Source organism: Sminthopsis crassicaudata, chromosome 4, assembly GCF_048593235.1.
Source record: "Sminthopsis crassicaudata isolate SCR6 chromosome 4, ASM4859323v1, whole genome shotgun sequence".
In the NCBI taxonomy this organism is placed as follows: Eukaryota; Metazoa; Chordata; class Mammalia; order Dasyuromorphia; family Dasyuridae; genus Sminthopsis; species Sminthopsis crassicaudata.
The window spans coordinates 68,180,715-68,205,530 of NC_133620.1; the positions used below are offsets into that span (position 1 = coordinate 68,180,715).

The following is a 24,816-nucleotide window of genomic DNA, read 5'->3' on the forward strand; positions in this document are numbered from 1 at the left end:
GAACATTCGAAACACCTTCCTGGTTTGTACTTAGTTGGATTCACAGAATTTTAGATCTAAAAGGAAACTATAATTTCCTATCATTTGACAGTTTAGGAAACAGAAGACCCAGATAACCTAAGGAGATAATTGTCCAAAGTTGCACACAGTAGTGTTGGATCTAGAATCCTGACCTCTTTCTACTTTGTCATATTGGTAATGGTCTATATTAGAAAGTCAGAACAAGAACCCAGAGAATCCTGTTTAAAAGTCAGGTTTTGAGGAAGTTTGTCAGTTTTGTGGAGATTATAGAATCACAGCATTTCAGAAGCCAAAGGAACCTCAGAAACCACCCAGGAGGTCTTGGAGCTAGATTGGTAAAGTCATTAGTAGAGAGGAATTCACGGAGGAGGAAACTCATAGTACTAAAACAGACTGGCACCTTTTATTATTAGAGAGTTACAGAAAGCATTGAGAGGTTGAGTAATTTCCCTGTGGTCACACAGCCCTGTGTATCAGAGGCTCTCTCAAGCCTCTCAGCCCAAGAACTAAAGGCTCATCCAGTCTTTGCTTGAAGACTCCCTGCCTTCCTTTGTTAGTCTTCCTTTAACTGCAATCACCGTTTGTTGGCAATTTCCAACTCTGGTACCTACTTCTCCCTGGGGTCAAACAGAATAAGTCCAATCTTTGCTTCACATTACAGGTTATTCAGTACTGACTAGAAATAGCCATTTTCAGATTTAGTGAATAGTGACTTTATAAAAGATAGGTTCCTCAATCTGGAAAAATTTCTCTAGTTAGAGTAATGGAATTTTCTTCTGCACAACTTTGTGTAATTCTTCAAGTATTAGTTTAAAACAAGGTTTAGGCTATTATGAACTAATCATATAAGTAAATGACCCCTTCTTATATCTATCTTCTCCTCCAGCTTGAAAATTGCCATAAAGCAAAAGCAGACACTTTCATCTATCAATAGACAGATTAAAAGAAAATCTGCTGATTCAAATTGGAAGAAAAATTGAGGCAGGAAGGGATATCTGAGAATCCTGAAATCAGGAAATAGATTTGCAAGAACAATAATACTGTCCTGGGACAGCCAAGCTGCCCCAAATGTTTTTCCCATGCTGCCTGACATTTGTCAGGCCACTGCCTGAAGTTTCACCGATTAGATATTCAATATCCCTAATAATCATCTAATTCATTTGTTATCAGGATTCTTCTTTGCAAATGCTTTGGGGGAGATTATGGAGCTATCATATTAGTAGGGATTAGCTCTTCGAAATGGACTCGTTATTTTATACACCATATAATAGAGTATTTATTGATTTATTATTATCATCACATTTGAAACATCATGGTTTTATTCCCCCCACAGTGTCTATACGTGAGTCACCAAGTAAAGACAAGGACCACCATCCTCCAAGTAAATCTATTACCAAACCATCCTCAAGATCCAAACGCTAGTGATAATTCACTTCTACAAAGATGTTTCATTTGTTCTTATTGTCAGTTATTATGTTCATTGAATTCATTTACAACAATCCCATCTCAAGACATCATACTCCCATTGAACAGTACTCCTAAGGAAGCCAGCTTAAATTCTTTTTTGCTTTTTTGAAGTCATAGTGACTGTTGCAGTGAATCAGTGCAATATCTTAATGTACAGAGAGAGCCCAAATTAAACAAGAATTGTGCAAAAGTTGGTTGATTTCTTCATTATCTCCTCATAGAGGTTTGTGACTTTAAACTCACCCTAGAAGTGAGAAACTAGAGATGGTTAAACTGGAGAGAAGACCTGGGTGGAGATGAGGGTGGGCAAGGGATAATAATATATCGACCATCTTCAAATATTTGACTGATTGTCATGTAGAAGAGGGGCTAATTTGGTTACTTTGACACAAAGGTGAAAAACAGGGTATTCCAGAAATGCTCAGAAAAATTCCAGAAAAGCCTAGAAGTGATCCAAAGAGAAATGAAATATCTTAGCACTAATGAACACTTCTATTTTTTGAAAACTTCAAGTATAAATTGGATGTCATTTCTTGGGAAGATCATAGAGGCCTCTTATTCAAAAAATTCAGATTTTATCCAGTTATCTCCGAGGTCCTTTGACTCCACCAGATCTCAGTTTTCTTTCCTAAGATATTTTCCATTGTGCCATCCTATATTATGATGCTAAAAGTTCACCTGGTCAATAATGTGAATTGCATTTTGAGAAAAATGTTCATCATTCTCTGTGGCCCACATAACTGAAAGTTTTCAATATAGACTAGATCAGATGTAATACTATTTATGAAATTTATCTGTCATGCTAAGTGCTTAGGGTATAGAAACACAAAAATCAGATTATTCTAAGTCCCTGTTTTCAAAGATTACATTTTAGTGGAGGAAGGCAACACATAAAGATGAGGTAGAAAAGGGGAGAAGAACATTCACACAGAGACGAGGGAACCAGTAGGACCAGGAGAGATTGAGCATCTCCAATTTTTGGTCCATTCTCCCTTTTCTTGCTGTTTGCTACCAGTTTATTTGCAAAAGTTCCACCCAAATATAATGACAGGTATTCATCTCACTCTCTATGCAGCAAACTAATATTGCAGATTAAAAACCTGTAAGCATGGCAAACATCACTTCGAAACTTGGATTTTATGGAGTTTTCCTAGCTGATGTAATAGAGAAGTATGAGTTTGGGCTAAAAAAATAACCTACTAGATGACATTCAGTGACTATCACATGATGGTTGTAAATATGTCAAAATGTTTTCCCATAGAAATGAAATTAAAAATAGGCATAAATTTTATAGCCAATTAGAAGAAATTTACATTGCTTTTTTAATGTCATAATGTAAGAAGAAGATTTAACCAAGAATTTTTAAAGTTACATGACTGGGAAAATCCATTGGCTTAAAATTATTTTAAGACAAATATTTCCTAAAGAAAAATCATAATTTCCTTCCCAAGGGTTGTTCTAAGTAGGTGGCAAGATTTTTTTTTTGACAAGCCAAATCACAATGGGAAGATTAACATGTTGCTAATGTAGGAAATGACATAGGTTTTTCACCTCAAGAGGGATGAAAAATGGTGGTGACCAAAAGGAGTGCTAACTACAAGAGCACTAAAACAAATAATTACATTTTGCATCCTCTGGTACTGCAGGACCTCTTAATTATATCCTTTTGGGGGTCTCACAACATAGGAGAATCTTTTTTTGAGGGATCCTGTGTTCCTGCAGTCCTGGGAGGATTTGGTAAAGGGAGACTTCCTTGCATTCTGCTGCCAGCAGAAGGTAAAAGATTCATGAGATCAAAAGGCAAAGGTAAGACGACAGTGGATGGCTTCTCTGTAGACAAGGACTGAAGGGTGTGGAGATAGCGAAGTTGGACAGCGGCTGGACTGCCCGACAGTATCTCAGCTGCCATCCTCAGGGACTCGGAGGCAGCCTTCTCCCCTTCAGCAGCAATCATCTAGGAGACAGAGAAGGTAGTAGGTTCCCATTTTTGAGATTTATGAGGGGGTCAGTTACTGTCCCTTCCCTCACACCATGTGTCCTGACTCTCAAGCAGTGAATTCTCACGCTGGTGGTGAAACTGTCCCAAGGTTCCTAGTCTTACAGGATCCCCTGTCTGGCTGAAAGAAACTGGGACCCGACTTGTAGGCAGAAGCCAAGGGCATTGGGGCTCAGTGATGGCTTACCCTCACTTTGGCCTGTCTTTGAGCTTCAGCTTCCACAGCCAGGGACTGCTGGAGGCCTGTGGGCAGTCTTATGTCTTTACTGCAAAAGAAAAAACAGTGGCCTTGAAGTGGGGGGGGGGGGGAACAGGGACTTCTGGGTAACAATGATTTTTTTTTATTATTCAAAAATGCAAAGGCTAATCAGAAAAATAGTGGGAAAGGAACACTCTGATCTGGCTACTACCACCTAGTACAGATCCTCATTATCACTGGTTTTTTTCCAATTTTGGAAAACTGGAATAGCATATTATCTCCAGTTTGGTTCATTGATGATGGTCTTACTTAATTTGAAATCCTTTTCTAAATGGCAGCTATTTTCTTGGGGAATCTTACCTGAATTCTTTGTATTTAATACAATAATTTTATGAATCCTGAATTTCTTCCTGAAAAGAACATGATCAGGGAATTTTAGATCTAGGGCTAGAAGGGGCCTCACAGGCCATCTACTCCAATCTCATTTTTCAGATAAGGGTATCTGAGGCCCAGGAAAGTGAAGTCAATTGTCCAAAGTCACACATGTCATTTTGGAAGTGAGATCTGAATCCAAGTCCTATGAATGCAGAACCAATGTCTTCCCCTTCTTTTTAGCCCAGATAGAACATGGGCTGGTGAAATAACCTCAGGATTAGCATTTTGTTATTAATTATAATGTTTTAATTGTTTTTTATGTTGTTGCTGATGTAATTATTGTTCTGCTCTCACACTGCTTTGAAGAGGTTGTAATAATAGTTTAAACCTATAATTTTGACAGCTGACAATGTGTTTTCCTCATACCATTTCTGGAAGGTAGGTAAATTATACTGAATTTAATCTTCCTGAACAAGGAATTGAGAAAATTTGTGTTGTACTCTAAGCTCTAAGTCTGAAACTGAACCATTTATGATACTGATAACATGGCCTTACACAGTGTAAACTTTTCTTCACAATGAATTTATGACGCAGGCAGTGCAAATGTTGGGATCCACATTTTACAGATAAAGAAATGAAGCAAATTGCCTATTGTCACAAAATTACTAGCTCAATAAGATAGAAAGAAAACCTAAATTTCACTGAATCCTGAGAAGAATGGAAAGATTGAGATGGATTCATGCAAAATGAAATAAGTCCCCCTTCTATTCATATATACAGCAACTAAAAAAATTAAATGTAAAGAAAAAACTACACAATTGAATACAAATGTTTCAAAGTTACAAAGAAAAAGCTTGACCCAAGGATATAAGAGAAGATACTTCTCTCTTCTGTCATGGAACATTACATGTAATGTTAATTTTGGGAGTATACTAATTAATTTTCCTTATTTTTTCCTCTCTGCTTTTTAAAAAAATTCTTTGTTTTGAGGATAGTTCTCTGGGACATTATGGTGAACAGATACAGGGAGAAATCTAGATTATGTGAAAAAAGTATCAAAATTTATTTTTAAAAGCTAAGTCCGCTAACTCTATCCCCATCACTTTTTCTATTAAGCCAAAATATCTTTCATGGTGAGACAATACACAAATTAATGTTAGAAAATAATTACTTCATCAAAAGCACAACTCTGATGTGGTGTGGAGCTGCCTAGACTTTTCCAAGATTTATCCAGCAGAAAACTTTAGCTACCAATTAGATCCTACCAACCTGGAAGGATCCAGAAATGAAAGAGGTCCTTATACCAATAAATTAATAGGTCTCCCCTCCGACCAAAATTAGAGAATTGCAGGAATGTGGCAAATAGTGTCAAGTATTATAAAAAGGTTAAAGAGAATGAGGACTGAGAAGAGTAACATGCCCGATGTTAATAATTTTCTTTATGGTTCATTTCCTACCTACATTTCTGTTCTCTCCACTTTGATTCCCCAGCGACAAGTGATTGCATCCAAAGCTACCTGTAAAGAGCAGAGTTTAAGGAGCTTATATTATGTTGGAGGGAAATGATGCATGTTGTCTTTGGTGTGGGTCTCCAGGAGGCTGGATCACTTCTCTCATGGAGAAAGAATGTGGGGGTACCATGTACCTAGAGGTACTATGTATAAAAAAGCAGAATTTCAGACATCAAAGGGACCCTCCAAGTTCACCTAATCCATTTAAGCCTTTTAGATATTCCGGAAAAAAGTACCTTTCTCTTTAATGGAAATTGGAAGTCAGTCATGCAAAAAGATAGGAAAGTAGAACACTTACTTGTTCTTTTAATGTTACCATTTACTTGATTATATTGCCAAAGAAGTCAACATTTTTCCCCTTAAAGAGGCACTAGAAAGGTGGCTCCAGTTTTTATCAGTCATTTCTATCTCTTTCCCACTCAGTTATTCCTATGATAAATGGGGTGATTGATTGTTCTTACTCTATGGATATAGAAATGAATGAGTTTCTTCCGCCTGATAAATTGGACATTGGTCCTGTGTGCCATGAAGTACAGAGATTTTCTTATATGTGGGCCTGGGACATTGCCTTTTTCTCTTTTCTCTTTTTGTATTTATATTATAGATTTTATTGGTTAAGTTTTCAAAAAAAAGACTCCTGTTACTAGCTCAAGTTGAGCATCACTTTGGAATTTGATAATGCCATAAATTCTCACTATTTTGTATTCCTTCGTTTAGTTAATAAGCATATATCCAGCACTGACCATTTGCCAGGTACCATGGTAGTTAGATTAATTCTTCAGTTCTATTTCCTAATATATCCTTTGTATGTCCTCTTACCCACTTTTGCTCTCCCTATTTTCTCAACAAACAAACAATTTTCAACATTTATTCACACTTTGAAAATTGGACTTTTTTATTCTTTGCATTTCTCCATTCCTATATTCCTTTTCTCATCTTTATTTTTCTTGCAACCTTTTCTCTTTATTAATTTCCATCTTTCATTTTCCATTTAGGTTCTAGTTCTTCCTAACTAGTCATGTCACCTTGGAAAATTAATGCTCCCTTCTTCTCAGTTTTCTTCTCTATAAATAATGGGATTGAACTAAGTGATATCTAAGGTCATTTCCAATATTAGAAATTCTGATGTCTTTAGAGTAGTTGAATTATAGATATAGTACTGGAAGAGACCTTAGAAGTCTCTTAATCTAATCCCCTTGTTTTATAGATAAAGAAACTAAGACCTAGAGGGTTATGTAATTTAGGATCATCATAGTCTCAGAAATTTAGGTTCAGAAAGCAGGCTACCTAGTCTAATCCCTTTCTTTTAAAAATAAGGAAACTGCGGCCCAGAGAGATTCAATAGCTTACCTAAGGTAACATGGACAGTAAATAACACACTAAAGATTTACTCTATAGGTCTAGTACTTTAGAAAACAAAGCATCGTCACAGCAAAAGCAAATTTGTTCCATTTTCTATTTGTACAAGGTACATTTTCATTTGTGAATCAGGGAATAAGCATTTATATGCTTTTTTTTTAAAATATCTCATTTGAATGCTGTTTTCTATCATTTTTTTTTGTTGTTTCTGGTTCTTTTTTTTCTATTTTATTTGGTATTACTCCTCATACATTTCTTTCATCTTCCTCTGTAAATACTTTATAAATGAAGTTATAATTTCCAAAAGGAAACATACATACATAGCTGTGATAAATCATTGGCACTACAGGAATAAAGTGCTTCAGGGTATTAAACTAGATTACCCCCAACAACTCTATTTATTTGCCTTATCAAAGAGAAACCTGTAAGCCAGCCTTCCTTTTAGATAGAGTTTTCTTTGATCTTCTGACTTAGTTTATCAAGAAAATATGTAGTTTAATTTTCCAGTGGCAGATGAAGTCATAGTTCATTGAGCCAAGACTTGACATTTAGCATACCTACAATTTAGTTAATTTCAATGAAAAGTTATGGGAAAATTATTAAACATAGTCGATACCATTTTATGCCATGCTACCATTATCACTGAGGAGGGAAAAACAGTTATATGGAAGTGCAGACCATCTTATTTTTTTCTTTGTGTCTTAGGTTATTGTGGCTAAAGCCTTTTCCATACTTGGGCAATAGATTTAGTTTTTTATCAAGACTATAGTCAAAATCTTTCTTTCATGGTAGAATCTTCCAGAGGAGGACTAGCATTTCTTTAAAATTCTCTAGTTATTCATGAAAAAAAAATGGAATTAAGCTTAAAAGTGTGTTCAGTATATATTTTTGAGGAGGCCTAATTAAACATTTATCCTTACTAAATGTTCCTAAGTCTCTTCAGATCTAAATGTCTTGACCCAAATAATGCAGATCTTAAAAGGAAAAAAAAGTCTTCCTTGTGAATAATAGCTTCCATGTAATTGTTCTAAGTAAATGTTTGCTGATTTCCCTTTTAAACTCATAAATATGCTAGCTTTAAGATCATCAGTCCATGATAAGCAGACCTAAGGGCAGGAACAATCAGACCTAGGAAGCTTCAATCTTCTGTAGCCATCCTCTTCCTCTCCATCACTGTTGGAGACTTGAATGATAGATAAGGTGGAGATCTGAATCAGGCCCTTGCATGCAAGCTTTTTCAGATGAATCTGATAGTCCTCCTCAGGTTACTCCCAGCAGCCTCCATCAGGAGCCCAGACCCCCAACTCTCTTTCCACTCTCACATAGACAAGACACCATCAGGGGTATTGTCAACAGAGACTCCTTTTCTCTCAGGAATACAAAAGACAAGATCAAACTCCCTTAGATCAGTGATTATGGTGTTCACCCAAAGGGAAAGCCACTCACACAGTGTAACTATGGCTACACCACAGGAGTCGAGCTTTTCAGGGTAATAAGCACAGTTTATACTGTGATAGGTAGCTTCCCACGACACAACATGCCCAAAAGGAACGAGAAGGATCATTTTTTATATTTTGTAAAATGTCCATATTTTTAGTTCCAAAATAATTCCACTTTCCATAATAGTTAGGTAATAATTTTACAATTAATTAACTTATAGCAAAGGTTCAAAACCTCTTGTGGACAGTAGCACGTGGGGCACATTTTTTAAACATGCTGGAGTTCCCCTTTTAGTGCCAAGTCCTACACCAATTTCCTTGTAGTATAAATACAGTAGTTATTCTCCAGAGTCAACCAGATCATCAGTACCAGAAAATTCCTGGCGCTAATTTATATAGTAGGTGTCTGACTGCTTTAGGCAAAGGTGAGGAGCTTGGCTACAGCTGGACTAGCTTATGGGGCTTGTTTACAATTATTCATATCTGTGTAAAAAACAATCAGTTGCAAGGATCCCAGCCACTTCAGAATTAAGAATTGGGATAGATTTAGTAACTCAAATCAAATTTGGTGAGAAAAATTCATCAAATGTAATATAGGTAGCACCAAATGCTAATAACAGATGAAACACTATTGTACTTTATACATCACTATTTTATATTTCTGCCCTTTTAATTTTGGGGGTCTAGACCCACAATTTTATTGATGTTGGGGAACTCTTGGTGTGGAAATTCCCTTCACTGATTCAACTAGTCTATAATGTACGGCCTTAGTGGATGGTTTGTGGTGAACTGAAAGTTCAAATTTTCTGCCCATGATTACAGTCAACAGGTAGGAATTAAATCCAGGTTTTCCTGATTCCAAGGCCAGCTCTGTATCTCCTACTCCATACTGCCTCTCAATTATTTTATCAAAAGAGAATATTAAAACAGGGTTTTCCAGGGGTGAATGTTGAAGACTATTTTTTCATATATTTCAAAAATTAAAAGCTATTATTTTTAAAAAGGGGGGGAATATTAAGCAAACCAGCAGTTTACATAAATACCTTAGTGTCTTGGGCAATGCTTTTCCTCTCCAGGAGTATCTCAGTGAATGAGCGATGGGCCAGGAGGCGCTTCATGGTGATTTGCACCAGCAACTGGACAGCTCTGGACGCTTGGGCAATGTTGCTTACAAGCAGAGAGGCATTTTCCATCCTGTAGTAGCAGATGGCATCTATCTCCATTATTAGCATATCTTTGGTTACCACCTGAGTAGAAATCAATTTCAATGACCAATTTTGAGCAAGAAAAGAACAAAAAAAAGGAGGGGGGGAGAAATTTTCTCAAGCAGACAAAGGATATAGCTAGGGAACAAAATGAAGGGTGTGTACTTGTGAATAGTGCTGTATGCAGAATGTGCTGCTAAAAACATGAGCATATTAGAGTTTGGTTTGATTTTGGTCAATGGAATCATACAATTGAGAGGGACATGGAAACAGCCTATCTGGAAGCTCCACACTCAGAAGAGTGCAAGCTCTTTCAGGGGTGACCATGTGTCTTGCAATTTTATCCTCAGTATTCAACATAGCACCTGCCACCTACATACAAACTACGTGCTTAATAAATGCCTTCTGTGTCTTCCAAGGGGCAGAATGTTTTGTGAGAGAAGTTCATGAGAGCACGCTCTGGAACGCTGTCACTCAGCATCCAGATAAAACGTGGAGGTCAACTAATGCTTCAAGCTGGCCCGTGGTTGAGCAATCAGTCCAGCTTCTAGGAAGCTGTTCCACTCTACCTACTTACAATCGTGCTGTCCCACCCCTGTTCTGCTATGCCTTTGCTTAAATAACTACTCACCCATGGGTGAGCTTGTCCTTTGGAAAACCCTGCTCTGTTATAAACAAAGTGCTTTACCTTTCTCTCAACACTCTTGTCCTCTCCTCGCTTCAACAGAAACTTAGATTTCTCCTACGAGCACAAAATCTTCATAACTTCTCTAAAACTTGTCATCCCTTTAGCCACTTATAAGCGTGGCTAGGACCACAGTGGATAGAGTTCCAGACCTGAAGTCAGGAAGACCTGGTTCAAATGTTGCCTCAGATCCTTACTAGTATGTGACCCTGGGCAGGTCACTTAACCTTGTCTGCCTTACTTCCTCATCTGTAAAATGAGCTGGAGAAGGAATGGCAAACCACTCCAGCATCTTTGCAAAACAACAACAACAACAACAAAAAAAAACCCAAATGGGGTCATGAAGAGTCAGACATGACTGGAGAACAAAAAGAAACCTCATGAAGTCATGAAGTATATATATATATATATATACATATATATATATATATATATGTATATATATATATATATATATATATACTTTTGATTACTTTTTCTCAGCATCAATGTTTCCCATCAGATATTTAAAATCAAATGCTAATGGAAACAGGCAGAGAATGTAAAACTGGCCACTTTTTCTTACCTCATGGAAAGGAATCTCTAGAGTTTGGAGGCGAAGATCCACCTTGTGATAGGTATCCAGACAGGGAAGAAAAAAGAAAAGGCCTAAAACAGGAATCATTCCTTCAGTCAATCAGTCAACATTCATTTATTAAGCACCTCACTACATACTAAGTCAGGGGTTCTCAAACTACGGTCTGAGGGCCAGATGCGGCCCGCTGAGGTGTTTGGTGAACCCCTGACTTAGGACGTTTATGTGGCCCAACAGGTTCTGGCAAATGGGCTGAGGGGCGGAGACAGAGTGTGAGTTTTTGCTTTTATTATAGTCCGGCCCTCCAACAGTCTGAGGGACAGTGAACTGGCCCCCTATGTAAAAAGTTTGAGGATCACTGTACTAAGTGATGGACACTTCAATATGGTCAGTAGTAGAGACATTGGACAAATCCCCTCTCCAGCATCATCTGTGTACCTTGGACAGGTACATTGCCTACAGCTGGCCTCAATTTCTTCAACTGTAAGAGGAAATGGTTGGTTTGTGAGGTCCTGTCCAGCTCTGAATCCATCATCCCATATGATAGGCACAAATGCAAAGTCCATGATATAACATTTGAGTACTCTATCTGCTCTGCATGTAGGTTGTATACAACTAGCTTTTGATATATGCTTCTTGAAGCCATGGACTGTTTTTTTTTGTTTGTTTGTTTGTTTTTTGCCATTCTTTGTAAACCCAGCATGGAGGACATTGTATGTCAAATAGTATGTATTTAATAGGTGCTTATACATTGACTGCTCAATTAGTGCTTCTTAATTAAGTGGTAGATTAACTAATTGAAATGTAGAAAGTAGTTTCTAGGGCTCTGATGGTATCCCAGACTACCCAGCACTCTGTAATTCAGAGGAATCTGCTAATCCTCCTTGAGTCACAATGGGAAAGCTCTTTAAAAGCAGATAATCTTTATCCTAGAATATGTTATGTTGTACCTTAATTGTGCTATAGTGCAAATCAGACATTTCTTAATTCTGAAAATTATTCCCATTCCTAGACTTCTGGCCTAAATGCCATTGTCAAGATTTAGAACTGGAAAGGACCTTAAATATTGTCTCATCAAACCCCATCAATTTACAGATGATGAAACAGAAGCTGGGATTGGAACCCCATGTTTCAAGTCTCCAAAGCCATATCGAAATATCCCTGTCCATTACATCTTAGCTTAAAATATTAACCCCCAGATGAATTCTTAATTAATTTATGAAATTATGAAAGGAGGAAGCATCCCCAATTCCTTGGGTCCTCACTGGGAGAGACCATAATGGCAGCAGGAAGTGAGACTGCAATCACACTTAAATAAGGCACAGAGAGTGGTTGGGGAGAATGGCACAGAAAGTACAGAGACAAACAGCACGAAAGCGATTGGGGAATACCGAGACAAAGAGCTTTGTGCGTGACATCTCATTCGATCCTTGAAGTAACTCTGGGAGGGAAATGTTATATTATATAATGAAAAAATGGAGGAAGCTATGGTACAAAAACAACATTCCTTACCAGGACCTCTAGCTCTTCCTGGAAGAAGGTGTCCCAGACGAAATATAATGACTCTTTCATATTCCCGCACAACCTGAAGGTGGAAAATTAAGATGTTCAAATCACCTTAGAAAAAGGAATGAAACCTTTTTGAAAAGGCTTTGTAATTTGTGAGCCTTGGTGATATAAAATCTCATATCAAACTAAAGAAAGAAATTATTCCATCCAAACTGATGGTTAAGACAATCACAGAAACAATCTTCTGTAGAGGAAAAATTTTTTCATAATTATATAGAGTTTTGAGGTTTGCAGAATTCTTACAATAACCCTGTGAAGGAGCTCATTATTAGCTCCATTATACAGCAGATAAAACTAAAACTCAGACAAGTTAAATGACTATGTAAGATCATACAACGAAAGTCTTAAGTAGGAATAGACTCTGGGTTTCTGCCATCAGTATCAGAATTCATATCATAGCTAAGAAATTGTAGGAACTTGGGAAACAAAAAAATGATTTACCCCTAATATGATTATGCTCAAGGATAAAATTCCAAATGAGTCTTAATTATTCAAAAACATGGTTCACAGATTTGGTCAACTCTTTGCATTAAATCAAAAACAAGCTATGTAATATTTTGGTATGTAATAGGTTGACCATCACTTCTGTTTTGCATCAGTTGTCTGAGCTTCTCCTGATCTATTAAATGAACAGAGAACAAAAAAATTAAATAAATAAAAGGATCATTGACCTACATATGGAGGAGACCTTAAAAGCAATCTAGCTCAAAATCCCATTTTATAGATGAGAAAACTAAGATCTGGAAATATTAAATGATTTGTCCAAAGTTATGCAGGTAGTAAATGTGAGAGGTAGAATTTTAATTCAAGACCTTTGACTCCAGAACTGGTATTGTTTTCTATTATACTACAATATTTCCCCTACTTAAAATGCAGTATGTGATATTTTTTTCTAAAAAGCAATTACCTTTCTAAATTACTTCAAAGAAGAAATGTAATTATATGAATTTCAGTTCATATTTCTTGTTGAAAGCTTCAAGCAGACTGTTAAAAACCTAAAAATTCTGAAATTTTTTTCTAATCAGTTGGGTTTTTCATTTGGATCTTAGGAGAGACAAGTGGCAGATGGAGTCATGATGGTGGGATTTGGCCAGGGAAGAGCACCCTTATACCAGAGCACAGGGAGGATGAATATTTCCTTCTTTCAACTAATAAATTCCTTGGGTTAATATATCATTGAGGTTATATATCATTGCATCCTTTAGATCCTCAATTGTTTACAAGTCCTATTACAAGTACTATCAATGCTTAATCTTCCCCAACTCCATAGTTATAGCTGAGAGAAATACAAATTTACCTCTAGCAATGATAAGTTGGGAAAATGTAGTGTGGGGGCAGAAATCGGCAGATTCCAACAAGGTACACCCAAAAGGAGCGCTAGATAGAAGACAGGTCTGGGTTCAAGTCTTGCCTTTCCTACTTAGGATCTTCAGGACTTGGACAAACCTTGTTCACTCCTCTAAGTCTGATCTGTGTCTTCTTAAATGAAGAAGTTGAATTAAAGAGATAAACTAAGTCTCTTCCAGCTCTAAATTCTCTGATTTTGTGATCTTTTAAAGCCACTCAGAGAGATTCAGCTTTTCTTTGACAATTCAACTCAACTAAGCAGAAATTTATTAATCAAGTGCAAGATATTGGAGATGAGATGACAAAATGAGAGTCCTTCCCCTAAATGAGAAAGTGGGAGATTGGAGGAAAAGGGGAAAATCTCCTCTGCTAAACAGCAAATTCCTTGAGGTCAGGATGTGTCTTGTTCACTTCTTCCTAGGATCTCAGAATAGTGCCGTGCACATACACTGGAGCACAGTATCCTCTGTCAATATTTGTTGACTAAATGGATTTTTGGAGGATGACCCAATTGCCTTTTTAATCATATACATACACGTACATGAATGAAGGTAATCCACACATTCAATTCCTTTTGTTCTCTTAACTTTTCCCCTCATGTTCTTGTGATGGAAATAGAAAACCACATGAGAAATTCTCATTCTCAGTCCTGAATTTGTCCATCCACTTCACAACAGATTCTCCTGTTTGGTGGGAAGGACTTCACTCTGCTCCTCATTCTTTTTGAACTTGAATGGGTCAGCATTCGACTCCAGATGTTCTTAAAGGTTTAAGGACACCTTGGATAATTACGTAGCACAGTGGATAGAGTGCCAGGCCTGGAATCAGGAAAAATTCCTCTTCCTGAGGTCAGAGCTGGCCTTAGATATTACTAGCTGTGTATCTCTCAGTAAGTTATTTATCCTTCAATTTCCTTCTCTGTAAAATGAGCTGAAAAAGGAAATAGCGAATCACTCTAGTCTTTTTGCCAAGAAAACCCCAAAAAGAATCATGAAAAATTGGGAACAACTGAAAAATGACAAAATAATGACAAATACAGGGTTTCCTACCTCTGTAAAATGAAATATTTGGATTAGATGATCTGCAAGGTGTTTTCCACTGAGGGGCAGTCTGATATAACGTAAAGAGTATTGTCTTAGAGTAAAAGACTTTCATTTAAATTCCACCTATCATACAGAATTATGATAGTCACTTTTTCAAATCTCTTATTATTATAAAACTTTTATATTAGTGCTATATTAAATTTCCTATTGTCACAACCCTAGAGTGGTTGAATTCAGCTCCCTAGCTGTGCCATGTGGTTTTGAAGTACTCTTGGAGTTATGCTTTCAGGCAATCTGCATGAGTGTAATACAGTGAATGGAGGGACAGAGCAATAAGCTTTGTGTGAAATGTATCCGAAAATGATTTCAAAGGCCTAAATATGTTAGAGAGGTAGCTTGGCCCATTGAATGAAGAGCCAGTCTTGAAGTCAAAAAACATGTGTTTAAGCCCTATCTTTGATGTACGTGACCCATGGGTCAGTGTCCAAGCCTTTTAATGACTCCTAAAAAAATCTATAAATCCTCAAGATTATAGAAGACTGGGGCAGTTAAGGGGTGCAATGGATAGAGCACCAGCTCTGAAGTCAGGAAGACCCGAGTTCAAATCTGACCTCAGACACTTAACACTTCCTAGCTGTGTGATCCTGGGCAAATCACTTAACCCTAATTGCTCAGGAAAAACAAAATAAAGCACAACCAAAAAACCAACAACAACAAAAGCTTATAGAAGACTCACTGATTTACCTCAATAGTAGATTTACCAGACCAGGACTTTGCTATAAATAATGACTGGGGGGAGGAAGGGGAAGGATGCTACCTTATCATTTCCTTTGACAAGTAACAATATATTTGCCCAAGTCATAGCACCTTTGGTTAAATATCCATGGGACTACACATACAAAGGTGCGATTTTTCAGTAACTAAGAAAGAAATCCTCCAGTTTCTTGTCATGAAAATCTCAATCTTATGTTACATGGAGGGAGGCAAAAACACACAAGTCAAAATTATATTGGCAAATAAATTAGAATCTCCCCCCTCCCCGTTTCAGCCTCTATATGTTTCAGTAGCTTATGTCAGAAGCTCTGTGAGCCTCCTCATCTTTGCTTTAATAACAACATTTTCATGTGAAAGATAACTTGAGAGACTGCTAGTCATAACCTGATGTCTTACTGACTTACAAGGTAATATAAATTATTTTTATTATTTTACTAGGCTTATTATTTTAATAGACACATATATATATTTAAATACATACACACACAAATATATGCATGTATGTATGCATATGCAGGTTATCTCCTCCTAGAGCTTAAACTCCTTGAGAGCAAGGACTATTTCATTTTTATCTTTGTATCCCTAGTTCCTAGCAGAGTGCCTGCCACACGTAACAAATGCTTGTTGATTGACTGAAGTTGGTAACTGTCTTTCAAAATTAGAGAAGTACGGAGAAGTGACTTTGTCAGGTCCTTATATACTCACCTTTATGCAGAACCAAATAGAGAAGGGGAAAGTTGCAATGATGAACATCAGGGAAAAAATGATGAGAAGCCACTCACAGATTCCTAGATGAGATGATTTTATGCCTTTTAAGAAAGAAAAAGAAAGTACAAATAAAGATTTGCAATACTAACTGGCTAGCCGTTATTGGACTGATCTCTCAGCGGAAACAGCTCCAGAAAGAAGGCAAAATGAACTAGAGAAGGACATAAGTGAAGGAATCATTTCATTGAAGAGTCAGTTGATGATACAGGAGGAACACTTTTTGACATGAGTCTCACCAGTGCCTGAAATGTCTAATATTAATTCAACTCAATAAAGAATTATCCAGTATCCACTGTGTACAAAGTATTATGCAATATTTAATCTGTATCAGATTGCTTGCTGTCTTGAGGGGGGGGAAAAGGAAGGAGGAAGGGAGAAAAATTTGGAACACAAAGTCTGACAAAAATGAATGTTGAAAATTATCTTTGCATGTGTTTGGAAAAATAAAATACTATTGACAAAAAATAACCCACAAAGTACTCTGCAAATATAGTACTGGAGATACAGGGCTTCATTTAATATAGATCTGTCTCTTAGGATATATTCTGAAAGGGGAGGAATGGAAACATATATAGCCAAATAATTACAGGAGCTGATTATCTCCAGGGTGCAGCGTGGGATAAAGAAAAGGATTCTAAATTTAGGTTCGGAAATTTGGGTTTCCAAGGGAGTTCCCACACCTATAAAATAAGATGATTTGACTAGATCATCTCTAAGGAAACTCCTACTGAAACATACTGTGGTGTGATGGAAAGAGCACTGTAACTGGACTAAGAGATTTGGGTTCAAATTCCAGAATTACCCATACAAAAGTCCATAATCCCAGAACCAGATACTTGACTTCTCTGACCCTCAATTTCTTCATCTATAAAATGGGAATATTGGGGTATTACATAGAAAACATTCTGTAAAATGGTAAAGTACTATATAAACTCAAAATATATAAATACATACATTTGTATATTACATAAATAATGCAATTTATATAAAAATTTAACTCCAGTGAAGTTGAATTTAGCTCCCTCTATCCACTGAGCCACCTAGCTGCCCCATCAGTAGCTCTTTTAGTAGTGGCAATGATTTGGAAATTGAGAGGATGTATAAGATTGTAATGTATATGATTGAGAGGATGTATATGATTGCAACGGATTACTATTGCACTGTAAAAAATAATGAGCAGGAGGCTCTTGGAAAAACACAAAAAAATACATCATTTGATGCAAAGTGAAATGAGCAGAACCAAGAGAATATTTTTTACAGTAACAATAATATTGTATGATGATCTAATTATTCATAATAGTTATTCTCAGCAATGCAATGATCCAACACAATTCTGTAGGATTTATGATGTAAGATGCTGTCCAACTCCAGAGAAAGAACTGGTAGAGCCTGATAGGAAATCTTTTTTTTCTCTTTGGAGTATTTGTGTCTATGTCTTCTTTCATAGAATGACTTACCTAGAAATATGTTTTGCATGACTACCTCTGCATAACCTATGTTAAATTGCTTGCCTTCTGAGGGGAGGAGAGGAGAGAGGGAGAGACTTTAGAACTCAAAACTTTTTTTTAAAAAAGTTAAAATTATTTTTACATGTAATTGGTAAAAAATAAAATGTTAAAAAAAAGATTTAAAAAGAAAAAAAGTAAGACTGCCAGAAAAAGGTCCATTTGGACAGCATGAGTAAAAGGATGATGGAGGATAGAGAGTTTTCCAGTTTGTTTAGAATATAGACATTAAAGAGATTGGTATAAAATTAAGTGGAAAAGTTACACTGAAAACCAGACAAGTATTAGACAAATTTTATCAAGTCTGACATTTTATCTTAGGCTGGATTTATTGACTTTCATTATAAGGGGAATATTCAAGCTGAGAAATTTCATTAGTCTTGCTTCAGCTTCCTTTATTCAAGGTTCCTCTAAAGTCATTAAAACTTAAAGCTGTTCTAAGAATTTTAGGACACCTTTTATTTACTTGAAAGTGATAACTTCGTTGAAAACCAACACAAGAAACAATATATAAATATTTAGTAAGAGGAAGAGAAGACATTTTTTTTTAAAAAAGCATTTGAATATGATAGCTATTTTGCAATCTCTGAACAATTTTATTTCAGCACATGAAAGTGTAGAAGCATCAGTTTTTGAAGTTTTTGGTCTCAGAAACCCTTTATAGTCTTAAAAATTATTGAGAACCCTAAGAATTTTTGTTTATATGGATTATATCAATCCATATTTATTTTATTAGAAATGAAAACATCTTAGTATTATTATGAAAACATTAATGACCTCTGAGATTCTCTGCAGAGGTCTCCGGACTAAACTTTCAGAACTGTTGGTCTAGACTCATATTTATCAAATCTACTTTGAAGTTTCATCCTGGTATGGAGTTCTCAAGATCTTGGAAGTTATGAAGCTATGTCAACAGAAAAGAAATTGTGATGTGTCTTAACAAGACGTTTCATGTATAGGCTCAGAGATGGACTATTGTCCAACTGACAAAAATAAAGTCCAATTGCCAGAAGATTTATCACTAGATTAATTTCTCCCTTTTCCTCCCTCCTTCCCTTTCTGTCTCTCTGTCTCTGACTCTCTCTCTCTCTCTCTCTCTCTCTCTCTCTCTCTCTCTCTCTCTCTCTCTCTCTCTCTCTCTCTCTCTCTCTCTCTCTCTCTCTCTCTCTCTCTCTCTCTCTCTCTCTGTCTCTCTCTGTGTGTCTCTGTCTTTGTGTTTGTCTCTCTCTCTTTTCTCTCTATTTCCTATTTAATAAAATGGGTCATTTTAAGTTTTAAAAAGGTAAAAAAATAGAATCACTGAATGTCAGGGCTCAAAGCTCTCTTAAACATCATATAATCTAGAACTCCCCAATTTTTGTTGAAATGAGGATTAAGTTTAATTTTTGGAAGCTCTAAGATCCCAGAAAGAAAATATCATGATTAAAGAGCTAGTCTCTTAGTCAGGCAGTCCTGGGTTCTAGTATTGCTTCTGATATATATTGGCTACACGTTCCAAGCAGTTCTGATTCTGACTTTGGACTTAGGGTTTCACTATAAAAGGGTGAAGAAACTCTCTTCCTCTGCTTTAGACCAATCAATATAGATCAGGAGCTGCTCAGAAACTAATAGTTTTAGAGAGTTATTTGGGAGACACAGAAAGGTTTAACAATGTACCCAGGGTTATATAGCTGGTATATATTAGAGCCAAGATTGGACCAAGTCTTCTTGACTCCAAACTAACACTATTGCAGTCTATTTCTCACACTATGAAATATTTGTTTATTATGGTTTTTATTGGGTAGTCTACTTTTAATCTTTTATTATATAGTCTATTTTCATTTTTTATTATGCAGTCTATTTTTTAAATGCCTTCTGTGTTAGAAAAAATTTTAATTAATCTTTAGAAATCATGGACATTTATATAGTCTTTGAAGTTTGCAAAGTACTTTACATATATTCTCTTTTTTTCTTTTAACATATAATATTTTATTTTTTCCTCAATTTCATGTTAAAACAATTTGCATTATATCTTTTGATCATCACAACAGATTTTCAGGTAACCGTTATCATATCCATCTACAGATGAGACCTCTCTAGGGTCACAAAGACCGTATCAAAAATAGTATTTGATATCAAGTCTCTCTTGATTTCTTTGGGTAGCACACTTTCTCAAATATCACAGTGCCATAAAAATTTTATTGTTGAGAATTTATTTCTTCTATTTTCCCTTTTGAAAGTGACTAGCTAGAACCTTTGTGCCTTAAAGAGCTGGACATGATGATTTTATACTATATTAAAGCCTTTTCTGTTATTTAGACTTTTCCTATGCCTGTTTCCCATGTTTCTTGTCCCCTTTCCCCAATCTCCAGCTGGAGTTGGTTATTTTTAATCCCTTAAATTTATACATACATACATATATATATTTGCTCTCTTTTCAATTAGATTGTAAGAGTGTTAAGGTTGTCAGAAAATTGTGTCTAGGTCACTTTTTGAACCTCTCTTGTAACTTAGAAAAATGAGCTCTGCTTTATTCATGCTATCCTTTTTTGGAGATAGACTATGGAGACGTGGAGAAATGCAGCTATCCCTTCTCTTCCTCCACTGCCCACCATTTGCACACATACCTTCTTCCTGTTGCTCACTTTCCAATAGTGCTATCACCTCAGCTTCATCTTCCAAGGAGTCCATGACATCATCTACATCCACTATAGTGGAAGTCTGGATCCTGTTATCCACTTCCGGAGTAGTCCCTTCATCCTTGTCCTCCTTTCCTTTCCTCCTCTTAGAATCTTGCTTCTCCCGTCCAACATCTTGGCTGCGATTCACTCTCTCACTTTTTTCTGACTTTCCTCTTTTGTTCTTAGGCGGAGAATTTCTGTTTTGCTTATGGGCCTCCCTGGAAGAGCTTCGAGACCTCTTCTCCATCCTTAGGATGGGTTCTGCAATGGAATGGCAGGTCCAAGAGGGCTCCAGGCTGTATAAATACATCCTCCCTTGCACAGCCATGCCATGTGACCAGTGAATGTTATAGTAAAGAGGGGGAAGGTTCAACAAATACAGACTTGGTTATTAGATCTGTTGAACAGTGAAATGGGACACCTGGGATTTAATAAATTTTTCTTGAACTGTTGCACTCTCAGGTCACAGAGCCTATCATCTCAAATACCATAATTTTTTATGAGATCAGCATTATATTTCAAAGAGAGAGACAGCTTGATATAGGGGAGAGAACTGATCTCAGAATCAGGAAAATCCTATGCTTGAACCCCGCTTCCTACATTTACAAAGTAAGTAAGGCAGATATCTGAGTTTCCTTTTTCTCATCTATGGGCATGGTAACTACTTCAGAAGGCTGGTATTAAGATTGAATAAAAGGATGAGTGAAAATGCTTTGTAACTCTTAAAAACCTAAGGAACACTTTCCTCAACTAGTCTTGGGTCCCATAGAAGGAATAGCTGACTACTTCTCCTCACAATTATATGGATAACTTTGAGGGGATATGGCTTCTAGCATTATAGCTCCTGACCTTCCACTAATGTGGGAGCTCATTAGTTAAATTCAGCTAGCTCTTATAAAAGGAAAGTACTGAGAAGGATGGCACAAAACATTTCCTCAAAACAGCATTCTACTTTCACACACAAAGCCCTAGAGAGGGATCAAATTCAAAGGACATGGCTAGTGAGTGGTACTTGGAGATATGTATAACATATCAACTTCTGACCATGAGATTTCTTTTCTCCCTTTGTAGGCATCTCATCAAGATCTGTGAAGGAAACTCTCTCTATTGGGTCCAACTACATTCATTGGACTAGGTGAACAATGTGGGTTGAGTGGCTAGGTCAAGTCCACAGCTGCTTTCCAACTCCTCTGCATCTTGAATACCCAGTGCTAAACAGATTGCAAGAGGGTTAAATGCCAAATAAAGAAGTTTATAGGTTATCTTTTTTTTTTCCCTGAGGCTGGGGTTAAGTGACTTGCCCAGGGTCACACAGCTAGGAAGTGTTAAGTGTCTGAGACCAGATTTGAACTCGGGTCCTCCTGAATTCAGGGCTGGTGCTCTATCCACTGAGTTTATAGCTTATCTTAAAGTCAATAGAGAACCCCTGGTACTTTTTTTGAGTAGGGGAGTGAGTGAGGGTGCTGCCTCTCAAATTTTTTTCTCAGGACTATTCAACATTATCAAAAATTATTGAGGATCCCAAAGAGATTTTGTTTATGTGGGTTATAATTATCAGCATTTACCATATTAGAAATTGAAATAAATAAATTTTAAAATATTTATTTATAAAGAACAATGATAAATACATTACATATTAAAAGAAATAACATGTTTTGTGAAAATAACCATGTTTTAAAAAAAAAAGCTCAGAAAAGAGTGGCACTGTTTTACATATTTTTGTAAATCTCTTTAATATCTAGTGTAGAAAAAGATAGCTGGAGTGTTTCTGTTGTGGTACGTTGTTTTGGCTAGAGTACATGAAGACAATCCAACCTTATACATATGTAGTTATATGAAAAATGCTGAAAAGTTGGGTTTTCACAGTGTTGTAAAATTTGAAGTAGTGTGGATTTGGGATAGTGGGTACCACTGACCAAGAGGTTTCCAGAATGTGAGAGGTTAAGGAAAGTTAGGATTCACAGAACAATTAAGTGATCAAAGCCTTGAGCACACAAGGAATTGGGAGCTGGGAAGAGACAAGTGAATTCAGCCAATCAGAAAGAGCCTTGTAGTTTTGAGAAAACCACAAATTTAAGATAATAGCCCATCCAGCCCAAATTAGTTAAAATCAATGACCTGACTTGATCAAATCTCTACTGCTGCCTGCTTAAAGGCTAAATGAATATTAAACAATACATCCCCGAGGAGGAGTTTTCCACCATTTTTAAACATGGGATGTATGATGGGGGCACATGTTTTATACATATTAAGGGGAAACATGTAGTGGGTGTATCAGAAAGACTATAACCCGGATAAAATGAATCAATCCCTTCTATGAAGGGAGGAGCTGTATCACACGAGCACGTATAAAGGTTCCCCCACTTCTGTACTCAGAGCTCCCTCTTCCTGAAGAGGAGTGGGGTCTGCTTCTGGCCAGAAAAGTTAAGCAGATTCCTTAAGATTCTTCTTTAATAAATGTTCCTTGATATCCAATTTTTAGTGTCAAGAGTGTTATTTCTAACAATTTTGATGCTCAACATGTGAGGTTTGACTTGCAAGCTTCTGATGGAGCAGGGTAAGACCCCTTGGGAAGGGGGTCCCCTTGGTCCTGGAGGTTGAACCCCATTCCCTTCAAACTCACAACTTCAAACCACAAGCCTTGAGGTAGCCCGAAGAATCTTAATGATGGGGAGCCAGCTGGCAGAGCACGCAAGTGATACAAAGGTAAGAAACATCCTTTGTTGATTGGGCATCACTTTCTAGGAATGTAAAAGCAGTTTGTGTTTGTCTGTTTTGTGTGTGTGTAAGTGAGCCTGTGTTTTGTTTTCTGTTTCTCTCAGCCGAATTATAAAAAAAATCTGGCCATTTGAGATTTAAAAGCACTTAGAAATATGTGTGGTTTTATATTGAAATATTGCTAGAAGTTTAAATCTGTATTTGATTTGAAGTTTAAAAAGTTGGATATTGAAAAAAATTCTCTGGTAATGAATCTAAAAGGTCACATTAAGCTACCGTATTACTTTCTAAATTGTATATTGGGTATGCTGTCACATTTTGGCAGCCCTGCTGGATAAGTGGTTTTGTGAAATTTGGTTCAAAGTTATTTGGAATATTAATCTGAAGCTTTGTCTTGCCTTCTCCCTTTAACAAAGCAAGAAAATTTGGCATATAGGGATATGTGTAATTGCAGAACAAATTGTACATAAGTATGGTTTGGTAGGGACTAATAATTCTGATAATGAAACAACTATTTACTGTGGAAGCAAACAAACTACAATCAAATTTTTATTTGTCTCAGAAGCAGGAATAAAACTATTGGGAAGAAATTTAATTCTTGTGGAGATAAAATATAGGGACAATTGGCAATTAAACTACATTTGTTAAGTACTGAATCCAGTAAAGCTATTAGACCAGAAGTTTGGGTAGAAGGAAATCGTGGGGGAAGGTTGATCCAGTAGAAATTAAAGAATCCTCAGGCTGTAGCCTGTGTTAGACCGTCCTTTCCCGATGGAGGGAAGAAAAGGGCTGCAGCTGGTTATTGATCAACAGAGGAAGAGCCAGAGCAGTTAGAATGATTAAAAGAAGAGAAGAAAATGTGCAGGTACAGGCACAAGTGCAGGTAAAAGCAGGCTCTGCCTACCCTTAACCAACCTTTCCATCTTTAACTAGATAAAGGAACTGTCTTGAAGGTTTTAGAAAGGCAATCTGTTGCCTTCTTATCCAAAATACTTGATCTGCTTTCCAGGGGATGGCCTGAGTGTATACAAGCAGTAGCTGCAGCTGCCTTATTGGTAGAAGAAAGTCTTCTTTTGAAATTGACTTTTGGGAGAGCATTAATAGTAAGTATCCCGCATCAAGTTAGGACCATTCCAAACCCAAGGGCAGATTGTTGACTGACTGATTCAGGGATTTTAACATCTAATGTAATAGACTTCCAAACCAAAGTTAGATCGGATTTGAGTGATGCTTATTTTTAAACAGGAGATAGATGGGTCTTCACCAGTGGTTGAAGGAAAGCGAAGGAATGGTTATGCATTCGTAAGTGGGAAAGGTTGGTCAGTACAAGAATCTGGATCCCTACCAAAGAATTGGTCAGCACAGACACGTGAACTCTATGCTCTAAATCAGATCTTTAAAAAACTAAGTGGGAAAGAAGGAACTATATATACAGATTCCAAATATGCCTAATGGGGTAGTCCATACTTTTGGGAAAACTTGGGAGGAATACAAATAGTAATGAAAGGATTTAGCTCATGGTGAACTAATCAAACAAGTGTTAGAAAATTTACTATTGCCATCAGAAATAGCAGTAGTACACATCAAAGGGCACCAAAAGG

The 24,816-nt window shown here is 36.7% G+C and overlaps 2 protein-coding genes across 2 annotated transcripts in view; one reads left to right on the forward strand and one right to left on the reverse strand.

Moving 5' to 3' along the window:
- Positions 1–1,678, forward strand: part of AXDND1 (axonemal dynein light chain domain containing 1) — a 116,634-nt gene extending 114,956 nt beyond the window's left edge. Inside the window, 1 exon segment of the mRNA XM_074308490.1 lies at positions 1,355–1,678. Coding sequence (XP_074164591.1) covers positions 1,355–1,443 — 89 coding nt within the window. The 3' untranslated portion in view covers positions 1,444–1,678.
- Positions 1,679–2,413: 735 nt separating this feature from the next.
- Positions 2,414–20,767, reverse strand: NPHS2 (NPHS2 stomatin family member, podocin). The gene is made up of 8 exons (XM_074264635.1): positions 20,444–20,767; positions 16,270–16,373; positions 12,344–12,416; positions 10,823–10,905; positions 9,411–9,614; positions 5,520–5,575; positions 3,672–3,750; positions 2,414–3,442 (listed from the first exon to the last, which is right to left on the reverse strand). The coding sequence occupies exons 1-8, from the start codon at positions 20,742–20,744 to the stop codon at positions 3,164–3,166; spliced, it is 1,179 nt and encodes a 392-aa protein (XP_074120736.1). The 5' UTR covers positions 20,745–20,767; the 3' UTR covers positions 2,414–3,163.
- Positions 20,768–24,816: the final 4,049 nt, after the last annotated feature.

What these genes read in the sequence shown, in the direction of transcription:
- NPHS2 (XM_074264635.1), bottom strand. Translation starts at nt 20,744, where the DNA reads ATGGAGAAGAGGTCTCGAAGCTCTTCCAGGGAGGCCCATAAGCAAAAC. An exon ending in GCATTGCCCAAGACACTAAG is followed by an intron (nt 5,576 to 9,410) that starts GTATTTATGTAA and finishes TGCTCTTTACAG; the next exon opens with GTAGCTTTGGATGCAATCAC. An exon ending in AAAGTGGAGAGAACAGAAAT is followed by an intron (nt 3,751 to 5,519) that starts GTAGGTAGGAAA and finishes TTTCTTTTGCAG; the next exon opens with TAAAGACATAAGACTGCCCA.